Source organism: Scyliorhinus canicula, chromosome 29, assembly GCF_902713615.1.
Source record: "Scyliorhinus canicula chromosome 29, sScyCan1.1, whole genome shotgun sequence".
In the NCBI taxonomy this organism is placed as follows: Eukaryota; Metazoa; Chordata; class Chondrichthyes; order Carcharhiniformes; family Scyliorhinidae; genus Scyliorhinus; species Scyliorhinus canicula.
Window position 1 is genome coordinate 9999159 of NC_052174.1, and position 16839 is coordinate 10015997.

The 16839-nt window shown below is 50.7% G+C and overlaps 1 protein-coding gene across 1 annotated transcript in view; it reads right to left on the reverse strand.

Annotated features, from left to right (window-relative positions):
* Nucleotides 1-550: 550 nt before the first annotated feature.
* Nucleotides 551-16839, reverse strand: part of LOC119958357 (polyunsaturated fatty acid 5-lipoxygenase-like) — a 32735-nt gene continuing 16446 nt past the window's right edge. Inside the window, exons 7-14 of the mRNA XM_038786814.1 lie at nt 16167-16310; nt 14728-14931; nt 10382-10468; nt 10062-10231; nt 6953-7074; nt 5866-5966; nt 3511-3681; nt 551-1429 (exon numbers count right to left, since the gene is read on the reverse strand). Of these exons, the coding sequence (XP_038642742.1) occupies nt 1253-1429; nt 3511-3681; nt 5866-5966; nt 6953-7074; nt 10062-10231; nt 10382-10468; nt 14728-14931; nt 16167-16310 (1176 nt within the window). The 3' untranslated portion in view covers nt 551-1252. The remainder of the gene's footprint in view (nt 1430-3510; nt 3682-5865; nt 5967-6952; nt 7075-10061; nt 10232-10381; nt 10469-14727; nt 14932-16166; nt 16311-16839) is intronic.

Here is a 16839-nt window from a genome sequence, read left to right on the forward strand (position 1 = left end):
AAAACCTGACACCTGTGCATCTTAACAATATATTTGACACACTGTCAGAGAGTCAGTACCGAGGGAGTGCTGCACTGTCAGAGGGTCAGTACTGAGGGAGTGCTGCACTGTCAGAGGTTCAGTACTGAGGGAGTGCCGCATTGTCAGAGGGTCTGTGCTGAGGGAGTGCCGCACTGTCAGAGGGTCAGTACTGAGGGAGTGCTGCACTGTCAGAGGATCAGTACTGAGGGAGTGCCGCACTGTCAGAGGGTCAGTACTGAGGAGTGCCGCATTGTCAGAGGGTCAGTACTGAGGGAGTGCTGCACTGTCATCAGTACTGAGGGAGTGCTGCACTGTCAGAGGGTCAGTACTGAGGGAGTGCTGCACTGTCAGAGGGTCAGTACTGAGGAGTGCCGCATTGTCAGAGATGTCTTTTGGATGACGCATCAAACCAGGGCCTGGTACATTCCCTGGTGGACATAACGGATCCCAGTGTGGCAACATCATAAAGCAGATTATCTGATCATTGTTGATATACTAGATATCAGGCAAGTATGAGACCAGACACAAATTATTTTCTTGAAGGCTAGTTTATTCACAGAACGCACCCGTGTCTCCTACCCAATCGCAGCGGTCTCCCTTTATATGTGCTCCAATAAACAAAACCCGACACCTGTGCACCGTAACAATATATTTGACACACCATTAATAGATAACAGCCCCAAACACAATATCACCTCTAACTAACCCAGCAAGGAATTGAAGACACATTTCTCAACCCAGATCTTTGAGAATGTGGAATTCACGACCCCAGGGAGCGGTTGAGGTGAATGGCGTTGATACGTTTAAGGGAAAGACACATTTAAGGGAAATAAACACAGGAGGGAGAAGGGAACAGGAATATATGTTGATGGGGTTAGGAGAAGAGGGGAATAAGGAGGCTTTATAAGTGCATATTTCTGTCAATAACATGTCAGATTATGTTTGTCACCACCCAATGTTTTCAAGACACCCTAGAGAGGAAACAATCGCATCAGATTGTCCGACCAAAGCTTGAGGATCCACAGAAATTATTACCCCAACACAAAATTCAAACATTGTGATTTAAAAACACACTGTGGATTGCACCTCCAGCATAAAAATAAGACAAGCTACACAATCCCCCACCTCAGTAAATCACTGTCCAATATCTTCAAAATCCCCTCTGGTAACCAGCAAGGCTCCTGCGGTGATCCACGCACCTTTCCCCCCAAGAGCCAGGCCACTCTGTCCATTAGCTGGTGATGCTGTTCTCGATGGTCTCGGGAATCAGGTACTCGTATTTCAGGATCAGGCCCTGGTTCCGCTTGCGGATCACGCGATCGATCGACTTGAGTTCTTCCTGAAATTTCCTGATGAGAGCCTTCGCCGCCTCCTCGGTGAAGTACTCCTCGTAATCACCCAGTTTTCTCTGCGGGAAAATGGATGGTTTGCATTCAGTCAGAGAGTGGACACGTTCCGTTATGAACTGGGGCAGCCTCCTGCTGTGGGCCCCAATGTGTTTAATGCAGGAATTTCAGATGCATTGTTTTATCTGTATTTGGTGTGTATGACTGCTGCAGTCATGTTTTTAAAAAAAACCTGGTTTGCAAGGCACGTGGGCGTTTTGTGAGCCAGAGGTGCAATTAAAGCATCGTAAAAGTTTGAGCTAATGGACTTTTGCTTATATTAAGAGGGTTCCCTGCGGAGTAGTTGATTTAGAGACATTGTGTTCGGTTCAGTGCGTTGATGTAGTTAATAGAAGGAGTCAGGGGTTGAAGCAGTCAGGTGTTGAGGATCAGTTTTAGTTTGAGGCTGGGAGGGAAGCTGGGACGTTTCTGAAGAAATACAGAGATTGTCCATTGTTCTGATACGGCCCAGCTCTGTCTTTTTAAACAGTCTCAAAATACATCTCTGTACAGTAAGTATTCCTGAGTGCTAACTGTGTTTAAAAGTGGATTGAGAGCTGAGATGGTTCTGTTGTTTGAGTGGAAATAAAGATAGTAGTTAAGGCATGTCGTGTCACTGTATCGATTAGCATTGTTTAAGGGGTAATTTTAAGCTGTTTTCTTGTGTAAAATCCCTCGTACGTTGTTCTCTTGCTGCCAGACCCGACAATTCCGACGCACAGCCCTGGCTGGTGTCCCACATTCCCACCCTCTGCAAATGCGGTCATCCAAAAACTCTGCCGTCCACTCAGACCGGCCCCAAGTCCTGTTCACCCGACATGCCAGTGCTCGCCGACCGACATTGGCCACTGGTTAAGTAAGGCCTCGATTTAAAAAAAATTTAAACCTTGTTTTCATATCTCTCCACCTCTTCCCCACCTCTTTTACCCCCTCCGGACCGACAACCTTCCCGAGAACTTAGCACTCCTCCAATTCTGGCGTCTTGACCGGTGTCGATCTTAATCTTTGCACCCATTGGCGGCCGTGCCGTCAGGCCCCCGGGGGGAAGGTCTGGAATTCCAGCCCGAAACCACGCTGCCATGCGCTCTCCCAAGACACTACCTAAAACCTACCTCTTTGACGAAGCTTTGGTCAACAGCTCTGGTGACTCCTGTGTCGGGAACCCCATTGGCAATACCTTAACATACATTTAGCGGACTTGCCTGCTGCATCCCCCCCAGACGTAGGCACCTCCTTCCCCGTCCCATGCCCCCGCCAGCGAGATATAGAACATACAGTGCAGAAGCAGGCCATTCGGCCCATCGAGTCTGCACCGACCCACTTCAGCCCTGACTTCCACCCTATCCCCGTAACCCAATAACCCCTCCGAACCCTTTTTGGACACTAAGGGACAATTTAGCATGACCAATCAAAACGGGCATCTGGCGATAAGAACCTACCGGGGCCACACAGCTATGTACAGCTCCCCGGGGGAGTGGGTCATGCCCGGGCAGTACTATGGAAATGCCCCTCGCGGTACACTATCTCTTGAACTGTTTCCCATCCCCCCCCCATCCCATCCTCTGGCACTGCCCCAGCAAGGGTGGCCTCCTTTGCGGAGGTTGAGGGAGGAGTGTTGACATCTTTAAGGTGGAGAGATGTGTCTGTGGGAGGGGCGTTGCCTGGCCTGGGAGAGGGGGGGGGGGGGCGCAGGGAGCTGTGGGGGCGAGGAAGGTGGAGTTTCTCGGGGGGGGTCTGCATGTCGGTGGGGTTTCCTGGGGTGGGGGGGGGGGGGGTTCCTACGCTTTTGTCTTTTTGCAGGAGTGGAGGTTGAGGCTGCCCCCCCCCCCCCCCCCCCCCCCCCCACCTCACCCCGCCTGCTTGACGGCATGGGACCCATCTCCAGCATTTCCTTTCAGAATCCAGCAGGAACATCCAGCAGGCGCAGCCTGAGGCCTACACATCGGTTTCTCCCGCCCCAGTGGACGTGCTGGAGAAACAATGGAGAAAATCCGTCCCGTTGTTTGTTACTCGTTCTTGTGACGCACCTCGGGCTGTTTCACGGCGTGAAAGGCGCTATTTAAATGCGGATTTATGCCGCTGAGTTGATTAACCATTTCCTTACCATTCCAGGCTGTGGGCGGCTAAGGGCCCAGGCGAGGGCCATCTGCGTACAGGACTGGATGATATCCGGGAGCGATTCCATGATGTGCTGCATAGTCACCGTCCCCTTGATGGTCGGGGGAGGTTTCCTCATTGAGATGGGAGCGTTGGGCACCCAGGCCTCCCAATCGTACTGTTCGAGAAAGGAAGCAGAATCCAATTCAGCCAGAGACCGGGGAACTACAGAAAGAACTTATGTTTCCAGGCCACCTCCCCCAATCCCAGAGAACCAGGTTCCGTTTCACACTAGTCGCCACAAACAGGGCGGCACTTGGGGGGTGGGGGGGAGGGCTCATAGGCGATTGGAGGCCCTCGGGTGGTCGGCCTCTGGGAAGGGTGGCACCCTGGCGCCGCTGGTGCCACCCGGGCACCGTGGCGCTGCCAGCCTGGCACCCTGGCCGTGCCACCTGGCACCCCGGCCGTGCCACCCAGGTGCTAGCCCGGCATTGCCAGGGCGCCTTGGTGGCACTGTTGGGCTGGCTGGAACGCTGCCAGGCCGGCAGTGCCAAGGTGCCAAGCTGGCATATTGATCCCAGGCTGGGAATCAGGCCCAGGGGTGCCCTGTCGCTTGTGAGGTGGGGGTGGGGGGGGGGGGGGGTGGTTGGGGAGAAGTGAAGACCCCCTTCTAGAAGAGCTGGGGTGAAGGGGGGGATCCGGGGGTCACATCGGGGGGGGGGGGGGGTCGAGAGATCGGGATGTCATTTAAAAATGGCGTCCCCAAACTCTTCTTTTACTGAGGTGTTCCGTTCGTCGGCCTTAGCGAGGCGGGGGGAGGGCATTTCCCTCCACGGTACAGAAGAGCAACAGAGATCCCTTAGTGCCGCGAATGACCCCACTAATTCCATCCAGACGGTCTTTTTTTGGTTAGATCGCGCCTCGCATCTGGACTGCCGTGGGCCATTTTGCTCACCTCTTTGAAGCCAAGGGTATAATTGCTTAAGAGGCAGTTCAGAGAAGGTTCGCTCGAATCATTCCTGGGTTGCCTGACGCAGAAAGGCTCAGCAAGTTGGGCCTACACCCATTGGTGTTCGGAAGAATGAGGGCTGATCTTATTGAAACGTAAGAACCTGAGGCAACCTGACAGGGCGGATGCCTGGAGGATCTTTCCTCTTGTGCGGAAGGCTCAAACCAAGGTACATAGTTTCAACATAAGAGGCCTCCCCTTTGAGGCAGAGATGAGAAAGATTTCCACCCAAGGGGTCTTTGGTGTGTGGAGTCCTCTTGCCCAGAAAGCAGAGGATGCTGGGTCTTTGCATGTATTCAAGGCAGGGTTTGTGTGAAGCAATGGAGTCAAGGGTTACGGAGGGGCAGAGAGGAACGTGAAGCTGGGACCTCAGCTAGATTGGCCGTGATTATATTGAATGGTGGAGCAGTCTGGAAGGGCCGAACGGCCCCCTTCCGCTCCTGGGTCCCCGTGTTCCCAGGAGGAAATTCCCCCGGGTGGGATTTGAACTCGTGTCTCCGGATCATTATTGCAGGCCAGTGGTCCCATAGACTGCGTGCGTGCGCTCTCACAACCAAGGGGCAACGCAGGAGGTCACTTACAAGCCACTGGCAACTGCCTCCTTTGAGAGAGCTACAAAAAAAGTCTCACACCCCGTGCTGAAAAGCCCACGCACAATGTTAAATATTTAGAGCGGACCTTGAGCGAGCCTCATCAGTGTCTGGACGGAGGTGTTGCGGAGCAGCGGGTCGTGTCACTGCCTCTAAACCAGAAACCCCAGGTACGAGACCTGCTTCAGGGATGGCCAAGGAATGTGTGTCCGTAACGTGGCCAAAGATGTCGATTGTCCACCTGTAAATCCTCCCAATACAATGGGGGAGGGGCGTTAAGAGCAAGGCGGCTTCCGGGTCAGCCATCTTCGATACAGAGTCCTGCCCCTCAGGCGGCAGCCTCTGTTAACAGGCCAGAGACCTGTTCCAGGAGGAGCTCGCCATGGAGACGGACGTAAGAACGTGCTTTGTGTTCCTCACACACCCCCAGGTGTGGGAGGAGAAAGGGAAAACCAAACGGGTTTTCTCCCAAGCCGCTCCTTCTATCTCTCCCGACCCTGTCTATCTCCCTCCCTTTGTTGGAAGTCTGCCCGTGTGAATGTTTGCCAACAGCAGCTTCAAAAAGCTGCAGTTCATTAGCGTGACATGTTGAGGCTCGTACACGAGGAATGTGCTTGTGAGTGAGCGAGTTGTGAAAGAGTACCGAGGCCAGCAGGGGAAATATAATTCGCACGAGAGGTCAGATCGGGAGAGAAAGGACAGAAAAAACAAAAAAAATCCAACAACAAAACAGCCCAGAGCACCTGAGCGATGTGGAAGTTACCTGTGCATTATTGATGGCCGCATGCTGGGCACTGCAGTTAAAGATCACCATGGTAACAAATTTGCAGAGTTCCATCCTGGTGTTCAACGATGACGGGAATCCTGAAAGATAAAGATTGTTGGCAAATAAACCAACAGGAAGCCAAATCGAGGGAGCTTCGTTCTGTAACTATCTGGGCTGCACTGGGCGAGCTGAGCGAAGGGGTGTTCCATTTGCCAGCCCCACTACTGTCTGGATTATGCGCACAGAAACAAGACAATCCTCCCTCGGTGCCATAAACAAGGTGAAGCAGTAGGCCGCAGGCCTCAGGCCTGTCTTGCCACTGGGAGGAAATCATGCTTGATCTGCCCTCGTACGCCATCATTCCCTTTTCTCCCAAAAGTATTGAATGAACTCAATGACTGAACATTAACAGCTGTCCGGGGTAAAGAATTTACAAGCCTCTCAGTGAAGAAATTTCTCTGGAGCTCAGTCCAAAATGGCCGACCCCCTTCTAAACCCAACCTTGTCTCCTCAATGAATTCAAGTGGTTTTCCCACAGAACGATGGTCAATGCCGCATTACATGGTCAAGGAAACCAAAATGAATACCGAGTCTTTTTTGGTGGACCAAATCTTGAGTACTGCTGAAAAAAATACCGGAGGGGTTTTTGTCAAAGCTTTTCAGCTTGCACTCACCCGGACGTTGGCACGAAAGTACGATGCGAGGGTAATCGGCTCGTTATGTACACGGTGCAAACTCAGGAACGGGCCCGACGCTGTCAAATTCAGCCCTGAGGAGGGCCCAGTCTACCGCAGATAACCCTGGAAGGGCAAGATCTCTGCGAAATTCGAGCAACAGGCGAAACTAGCTGCTTTACGCTGCCACCATGCACTTACCCACCACTAACAAGAAGCTGCCATCAAGCCAAAAAGACGTTCAGCCTGCCGCACTCCCAGGAATTTGAGATTAAATTGTATCGCAATTTCAAAGTGCTGGAACAGACCTGACGGGTTGAACGGCCTCATTCTGTGCTACATAACTTGATGATTTCAGTCGGGGGGGGAAAACAGATGTTTATATTTTGCTCATGTTCACATTCACTCACCAGAGTTTTTAACGTTGTGTAACCCAACTTCAGTGATGTCCCGGATCCAGGCCTGAAGTTCAGGATCCTTGGCTACCTCCTGATCATTCTCGTAGTAAAAAGTCACAATGCTGGTGACAAAGCTGAAGATCATATTCAAACGTGTTAATGAACAGAGATGAGTGGATTTAAACACTTCATAAACAACGCATAGAGTGCCGGCACCTTGAGGGAATTGGCATTGATGGAAAGCCCGGCACTGTTTCTAACTCACTGGTGTCCCCAAGGAGGTGGTGGACTACCTCCTTGAGCCACAGTCAACCCTGTGGAGATGTTGGTCTCACGGTGCCATTCGGGAGTTCAAAGAACAATACAGCACAGCAACAGGATTTCAAGCCAGTGACCACGAAGGAACAGCCAGTGCACATCTCAATTTGGGAAGATCTATGAAGAGGCGATTGGGGGGGGGGGGGGGGGTAATGTGCGTCTGCCGCCCTGCCTTTCGTGCTGGTAGAGCGGGTTTGGGCAGAAGCCTTTGTCACTTGGCGTAATGCAATCTCGTGGGCAATGGAGGGGTGGGTGTTTTCAATTGGCGGATGAGGTGCCAACCACGTGGGCGTCTTCATCTTGGATGTATAGCACCGCCGCAGCCTCATCTGTCCAGACAGGTGGAGAGTATTCTAACAGAAGACTAGGCTCATGGGGAACAGGAGGAGGCCATTCAGCCCCTCGAGCATGTTCCACCATTCAAATAGATCATGCCCGATCGTAATCGTGATCCCATCAACCGGCCTTGGCTCTACATCATGTAATAAACAACGTCGCATCCTCCCTTATAGTCCTCAATATCAGGGCCCGGAAAGGCTGCGTACCTAGCCCCCGACTGTACTCCCTGTACACACACGACCGTGTGGCAAAATGTGTCTCCAATTCCATCTACAAGTTTGCTGATGAGACGATCTCGAACAATGATGAGTCAGAATACAGGAGGGAGATAGACAACCTAGTGGATTGGTATAACGACAACAATCTCTCCCTCAATGTTAGCAAAACTAAGGAGCTGGTCATTGACTTCAGGAAGCAAAGTCGTACACTCCCCTTTCTGCATCAACGGGGCCGAGGTGGAGATGGTTGACGCTTCAAATTCCTAGGCGTGCACATCGCCAACAATCTGTCCTGGTCCACCCACGTCGACTCTATGACCAAGAAAGCATAACAGCGCCTATACTTCCTCAGGAAACTAAGGACATTTGGCATGTCTACATTAACCCTCACCACCTTTTACAGATGCACCATAGAAAGCATCCTATCTGGCTGCATCACAGCCTGGTATGGCAACTGCTCGGCCCAAGACCACAAGAAACTTCAGAGAGACGTGAACACAGCCCAGTCCATCACATCCTCCCATCCATTGACTCCATCTACACCTCCCGCTGCCTGGGGAAAGCGGGCAGCATAATCAAAGACCCCTCGCACCCGGCTTCTTCACTCTTCCAACCTCTTCCATCGGGCAGGAGATACAGAAGTCTGAGAACACGCACGAACAGACTCAAAAATAGATTCTTCAGCAGCACGGTGGCGCAGTGGGTTAGCACTGCAGCCTCATGGCGCCGAGGTCCCAGGTTCAATCCCGCCTCTGTGTGGAGTTTGCACATTCTCCCCGTGTTTGCGTGGGTTTCGCCCCCACAAACCAAAAGATGTGCAAGCTAGGTGGATTGGCCACGCTAAATTGCCCCTTAATTGGAAAAAATGAATTGGGTACTCTAGATAGATTCTTCCCCGTTATTACCAGACTCCTGATTGACCCTCTTACGGACTGAAGTGATCTCTGTACACATCACCTCTACTGAGTAGCACAACACTCTGTATGCTTCACCCGATGGCTGTGCCTATGTATTTACGTAGTGTATTTATCGTGTTTCCTGTGTTTTTTCGCCTATGTACCGATCTGCCTGGACTGTACACAGAACAATACTTTTCACTGAACCTCGGAATAAGTGACAATAAATCTAAATCTATCCCACTCCAGTTCAAATCTCAGTTTCGAAACGTTCAATTGACCCCAAACCTCGTAAGCCTTTTGGGGGGGGGGGGGGTTACAGGGGAGGTGGGGGGGGGGGGGGGGGGGGGGGAGTTGCATATTTCCGCTGTTGTGTGTTGAGAAGTGCTTCAGGAATATTCCTGAATGTCTCAGCTTGGATTTTAAGATCCCCACCACCTTGTTCTAGACGTCCCACCCCGGGAACTAAAGGAAATAATTTCTCTCTGTCCACCTCATCAAGTCCTTCAATCCTACTGAACACATCCATTAGATCATCCTCTATCTTGTATATTCAGGGGAGTCCAATAATAATAATATTTATTGTCACAAGTAGGCTTACATAAACACTGCAATGAAGTTACCGTGAAAATCCCCTCGTCGCCACATTCCGGCGCCTGTTCGGGTACACAGAGGGAGAATTCAGAATGTCCAATTCACCTAACAAGCACGTCTTTCGGGACTTGCGGGAGGAAACCGGAGGAAACCCACGCAGACACGGGGAGAACGTGCAGACCCAAACCGAGAATCGCACCCGGGACCCTGAAGCTGTGAAGCAACGGTGCTAACCACTGTGCTACCGTGCCGCCCTGTCAAGCCGGGTCAATGCATATGACCTTGATAACTGAACCCTTTCAGCCTCAGCATCTTTCAGGCAAATCTGAGCAGTGCCCATTCCGATATATCCTTCCTGAGATGCGGTGTTTGGAGCGGATCGCACTTACTCGGGGGCTGGTTTAGCTCACTCGGCTAAATCGCTGGCTTTTAAAGCAGACCAAGCAGGCCAGCAGCACGGTTCGATTCCCGTACCAGCCTCCCCGGACAGGCGCCGGAATGTGGCGACTAGGGGCTTTTCACAGTAACTTCATTGAAGCCTACTCGTGACAATAAGCGATTTTCATTTCATTTCATTACTCCACATATAGTTCAACCTGCAGACTATCTTCCAGCGCTTTGCATGTCAATCCGATGTGTGATGAAGGCTCACATTCAATTAATCTTTCTGTCCATGGGGTATTAACGTGTACACAGGGTTCGGAGAGCTCCCAATTCTCAAGCGCCCCACTGGGCGAACCTTCATTTATCATTTACCTGTGAATCGCACACCATACCAACAACCCATCATCCTTGTAATAATAATCCTTCAGGTCTTTGACTCCCAGGTGCTCCAGACGTTCCGGTAGACACAGTGATTGGTAGGTCATGGCTAGGAACTCTTTCTGAAATAGTGTATGGGTGCCCTCAATCCCGATACCAAAGGCCTTCGGAGAAAACGTAAGAGACTTATTCAGAGCTGGCCAACAGGAGCATTTGTACATCTTGAACCGAGCACAAAACGCAAAGATTTATCGAAACGTATCCAAAGTGCGAAACGCGAAGGCCGCTCAGAGATGGTGGAAAGCAAGACTCACTCTGGGGATAACTCCACCTCGGTCCAGCAGGCTTAGTCTGGCAGTGGTGTTAATATGCATCGTGTATCTCGCATGAGGAACCAGAAGCTGGAAGCCAAACACAGGTCATTGAAATTGGATGCAAGAAAAATGGCCTGAGATATTAAACAGAGAGGATTGTTGAGGGTGGGGGTCCAAGGACATTCAGGACTGAAGGTGAGTTGCTGTCTGTTAAGTATTGCACCCAATGCACCTTCTGCATAGTATGTCACATGGTTACGTGTCTCTCCCCCCCCCCCCCCCCCCCCCCCCCCCCCAGTGAAATAGGGAAAAGAAAACAAGTCAGATTTGGACCCGGAGGTGAAGGTTGATTTCCGTAGGACCTCCCGGCAGCACAGTGGTTAGCACAGTTGTTTCACAGCGCCAGGGTCCCAAGTTCGATTCCCCGCTGGGTCACTGTCTGTGCGGAGTCTGGATATTCTCCCCGTGTCTGCGGGGGTTTCCTCCGGGTGCTCCGGTTTCCTCCCACAGTCCAAAGTTGGGTAGGTTAGGTGGATTGACCCTGATAAATTGCCCTTAGTGTCCAAAAAAGATGAAGTGGGGTTACTGGGTTATGGGGATAGGTTGGAGGTGTGGGGCTTGAGTGGAGTGCTCTTTCCAAGGGCCGGTGCAGACTCGATGGGCCGAATGGCCTTCTGCATTGCAAATTCTATGATTCCCCACCATCCGTAAATGTGTGGTAAATCTGGCCGGTCGAGAACGGGGCTTTTCGACTTGCTACGAGTTCGTGCCAATTTTAGAAGTAATGTGGAGACCTTCCTTCAATCTTTTCACCGCAACCTGGGAGCACTCGGAGAATCGGAGACGGCAAAAGAGGAAATGGTTTCAGCCAGGGTGTCGGCTGTCAATTTGTACAATCGGTGTGTTAAAATCCCAGACGACTCCCCAGCTCTTTACTTTGTAAAACTGTGAGCAAGACCTACAACACCTCAGGAGGTACAATACTGGCCTATAGGTGTCAAAGAATCGTAGAACCCCTAAAGTGCAGAAGGAGGCCATTCGGCCCATCAAGTCTGTACCGACCCTCAAAGAGTCCCCTACCCATGTCCCACTCAACTGTCCACTCCGCCCTATTCCCCATTACCTAACCCGCACATCCCTGGACACTAAGGGGCAATTTAGAAGGGCCAACCTATTACACTCAAGAAAGTTGCTACTTTAATTTCGTCCAGTTTTCAACAGCGTAGTTTGAAAATCTCTTTTCACAGGACCCATGATTCTGCATTCTCATCAAATGGATCCGTAACAAAACCTTTCCCCGGCATCGCCCTCGCCTGTTCTGAAATTGTAATCTTTTCTTTAACTCCCCCCCCCCCCAGTCCAATTTATGATCTCCAATTTAATTTGTATTATTCATTCTTTTGTTTCATTGGAAGCTAACCTTTCTTGTTCGCACTTTTTATTTTGCGATCAGAAGGTTTCATCTGTAATTCTGCTCCACCGTGGCTGCTACCACGTTGTGTTTTTCCGTTTTGCCCAGTTGCTTTTCCCAAAGCAGGATTGTCTCTGACATCCGAGCTGCAGCCCGCCTTGTGTGTAAAACACCCCGACTTTGAGAAATAGCGGGCGGGATTTCTGGTACGATTTCCGGTGCGGCGTGTCCCCGCCGACAGCGTGATCCTCCGTCCCGGCAGCCGGCCAATGGAGTTTGCCAACGTGGGCACCCCCACGCTGTCATGAGATGTACGGGCGTGAGTGTGCTGCTGACGAGGCGGAAGATCCCGTCGACAGAGAATCCCGCCCAGCTTGTTTTTCTTTTACAGATTATCCCCCGTATTTCCTAGCTTCCGCCCCTCGTTTTCCAGAAGGTTTTTTAAAATTTCTTTAGCCCACCTGTGTAAGAAATTGTCATTTTATATGTTGGGTTTTTTGCAGTAATGCTATTAGACACGAGATTAGAATGCATACAGACAGGTGCGATTAAAAGTGAGGTAATCGGTGATTTTGCGGGAAAGTGTTCAGCGAATGGATATTAAACGCATATTTTACGTGTTTGCCCACAGCTAGCTAATGTAATGTACGTTTGAGCCTGGCTAAACAAGGTGGGACTCATTTTATAATGAGACAAAAGAATGCTGTATGCTTTGAGCACCATGATGTGGAGGTGCCGGCATTGGACTGGGGTGAGCACAGTAAGGACTTCCTACTGTGCTTTGAGCGCAGCTAACGTAGCCAATAGGATGGTCCTGATTTGTATGGAAAAGGCAGTTGTTTATAGGACTCTGGGGCTGTTTAGCACAGGGCTAAATTGCTGGCTTTGAAAGCAGGCCAGCAACACGGTTTGATTCCCGTAACAGCCTCCCCGAACAGGCGCTGGAATGTGGCGACTAGGGGCTTTTTACAGTAACTTCATTTGAAGCCTACTTGTGACAATAAGCGATTTTCATTTTATTTCAAACTTACAAGAAGGATTTCAATTTGATCTTATAAAGGGTTTCTCTCTCTGAGGACACTGCCCCAAGATAAGCAAATAAAAACCCTGGTGGTCACCTTTATTCAGGAGTGGGATTATATTATATATAATTGTTTGCTTAATTGGAATATAGAGGCAGGTTTAGGAAGCAAGATAAGTACTGGGATTCTCTGTCCCACCGGCAGCGGGACTCTCTGTTTCCGCAGTCAGCCAATGAGGTTTCCCATTGTAGCCACCCCACGCCATTGGGAAACCCGCGTAGTGGGGTGCACTGCCAGCGAAGCGGAGGATTCAGCTGATGGAGAATCCCACAGAATCTGTCACAACTGTCAACTGTTAACTGCAAAACTATTTCTTTGTTGCTAATGGGTCAATTCTGTGTTTAAATTAAAGTTTGTTTCAACATAAAAGATATGGTGACACGGCGATGAGCATCGCTGTCGCATAGCGCCAGGGTCCCAGGTTCGATTCCAGCCTTGGGAGACTGTGTGTGGAGTTTGCATTTTCTCCCCGTGTCTGCGTGGGTTTCCTCCGGGTGCTCCGGTTTCCTCCCACAGACCAAAGAAGTGCAGGTTAGGGTGGATTGGCCATGCTGCGTTGCCCCTGAGTGTGTGCCCAAGGTTGTGCAGGTTAGATCTAGTTACCGGGCTAGCACAGGGGAGTGGATCTAGGTTGGGGGGCTCTTTCAGAGGGCCAAATGGCCTCCTGCACTGTAGGAATTCTAAGTGAGACATCCCAGATGTTTGAAGACAGGTGCACGGAATCCCCATCCCCCGCTAATTGACACCACAAAACACTGATGACAATCATGGTAACAGTCGGATACAATAGTGAATCTTTGGAATCTTCTCCCCAAGAGAGCTGTGGATTTTCAGTCGTTAAGTCTATTCAAGGCTGAGATCAATCGCCATGGAAACTGAGAGATGGTTGGAGAGGGCGGGAAAGTGGAGTTGAGGCAGACATGATTTGATTGACTGGTGGAGCAGTACTGAGCGTCCGTGTGATCTTCCCCTGCCTCCTATTACTAATGTTCTTGTCACCCCCACTACCACATCAACGTACTTTGTCATGTGATGCAGCAAAATCTTAATTGTATCGATTAGATCCAGAAAGAATCGAACCAGGATCTTCCGCTCGCCAGATTGTGGATGATTACTGCGTAACAAGGGTCAGTGTGCTCAAAGCTGAAACCACCTATCACCGTAACCAAAGAAACCAGGGGTGACCCATGGGGACTGGGCAGGGTGTTAAAATTGCTGATGTTGGGCAGCACGGTGGAGCAGTGAGTTAGCACTGCTGCCTCACGGCGCTGAGGTCTCAGGTTTGATCCCGGCTCTGGGTCACTGTCCATGTGGAGTTTGCACATTCTCCCCGTGTCTGCGTATGTTTCGCCCCCATAACCCAAAGATGTGCAGGGTAGGTGGATTGGCCGCGTTAAATTGCCCCTTAATTGGAAAAAATTAATTGGGTACTGTAAATTTATTTTTTAAAATGCTGATGTTCAGGGGTGGCGCAGTGGTTAGCACTGCTGCCTTATGGCGCCGAGGTCCCAGGATCGATCCCGGCCCTGGGTCACTGTCCGTGTGGAGTTTGCACATTCTCCCCGTGTCTGCGTGGGTTTCGCCCCCACAACCCAAAGATGCGCAGGGTAGGTGGGTTGGCCAGGCTAAATTGCCTCTTAATTGGGCAAAAAAAAGAAGAATTGGGCACGCTAAACCTATGTTTAAAAAAATCCCTGACATCCCAGAGACTGCGTTTTTAGCTCGATTGATCCCAGCAGCTGGAGCGGGAGACTGCCGGAAAATGGTGGGATCCTCCTTGGGGCTCACAGTCCGGGGACCGACGGGAGCCGGCCACAGTCACCGGCTGCGACAAGCCGCCCCGTGTCTCGTACCTTGTAAATGGGATGCACGGACGGCAGCTGGCGGAGGGTGGCGACGCTGAACGATTCGGCGATCAGGTGGGTCTTCAGGAGGTGAGTGATCAGCGTAGCTTGCAGATAATCTGAACTGCGCACCCACATCTTAGCCAGGAGCCAGTCCAACTCTGCATCCGAGGGAAGGAAAATGGGATTGTCTCCTCCTGGGGTTTGCTTCAGCTGTGGGGAGCATCAATGCGGAAGACTGTGAACAACAAGCTGCATTCACATAGCGTTTTCAATGTATTAAAACAATAAGGATGCAGAGGCTTTGGAGGGGGTTACAGAGAAGAGGTTTACCAGGATGTATGGAGGACATTAGCTATGAGGAGAGGTTGGAAAAACTCGGTTTGTTCTCACTGGAACGACAGAAGGTCAGGGGCGCCCTGATAGAGGTCTACAAAATTAGGGAGGGGCATAGACAGAGTGGATAGTCAGAAGCTTTTTCCCAGGGCGATAGAGTCAATTACTAGGGGACACAGGTTTAAGGTGCGAGGGGTGGGGTTTAGAGGAGATGTACGAGGTAAGTTTTTTACACAGAGGGTAGTGGGTGCCTGGAACTCGCTGCCGGAGGAGTTGGTGGAAGCAGGGACGATAGTGAAGTTTAAGGGGCGTCTTAACAAATACATGAATAGGATGGGAATAGAGGGATACGGACCCCGGTACTGTAGAAGATTTTAGTTTAGACGGGCAGCATGGTCGGCGCAGGCTTGATGGGCTGAAGGTCCTGTGCTGTACTTTTCTTTGTTGTTGTTCTTTGTTTATTCAAAGGCGACTCACAATAACAATGTGACACCAAATCATAGGAAGGGATGTTAGGGCAGATGCCCCAAAAGCCTAAAACAGGTGGGTTTTAAGAAGGGTTTAGAAAGAACGGAGAGAGCGGGAGAACGGAAGCTATGATCGTCACTGAGCGAGCAATTAATATTGGGATGCTGCGCCAAGAGGTCAGAGTTGGAGGATCACAGAGGTCACAGTAATCTCGGAGGTCAGTAGGGCTGGAGGAAGCTACAGAGATAAGGATGGGGCTGAGGCCAGAGAGAGATTTGAAGACATGGAGGAGAATTTTGAGGTTGAGAGCACCGGGGGGGTGATGGATGAGCGAGGCTCGGATCCACGGTGCCTCGAGGCATGTGTAGAAGTTACATCCCTCTGATCCTGTGCCTGATACCCCACGTGGAGCACAGCGTGTGGTGGCCAACCCCAAATCACAACGGAAATCCGGCTGGAAATTCTCGCAATGCTTGGATCAGATTCACATGGAGGGGACACAATTCAGAAATTAAAATCGGGAATGTATAAGCGGACAGAATTGGAGGTGCGCAGAGATCTCGGAGGGTTTTAAGGAGGTTACAGTGATAGGGAGGGGGTGAAAGGTCATTGACTAGGAGCCAATTAGGGTTCACAGCCCCTACCTGGATAGCAATGGGCATCATCTGGTTCTGTTTGTTAAGGTGCAGCAGACAGATAGGCGCTGCCAGGTACTGTTGGACACCTTTAATAACATTGGGAGGAATCCCATCCAACATCTTGTAGTCCACAATGAAGATCTTCCCATTCTGTAATGAACACAAAGAGCTCGGTAGTCAGATATAAAGTATAATTTATAACCGCAGGATTCCAATGGTGTCCTTGCCAACCTCGTACCTGCCACCCACAATAATCTAGGATCACACTGCTGCCCCGTACCCTATCTCGCACCGAGTTCCATTCGCTCATCACCTACATTTTGTAAAGCATCAGGATAGATAAGTCCACTGGGCCTGACAGGATAGTACAGGAAGCGAGGCAAGAGATTGCTGCACCGTTGACGATGATCTTTGCGTCCTCACTCTCCACTGGAGTAGTACCAGATGATTGGAGGGAGGCGAATGTTGTTCCCCTGCTCAAGAAAGGGAATAGGGAAATCCCGGGGAATTACAGGCTTATGTCTGTGGTGAGCAACATATTGGAAAGGATTCTGAGAGACAGGATTAATGATTATTTAGAAAAACATAGTTTGATTAAAGACAGTCAGCATGGCTTTGTGAGGGGCAGGTCATGCCTCACAAGCCTCATTGAATTCTTTGAGGATGTGACGAGACACAT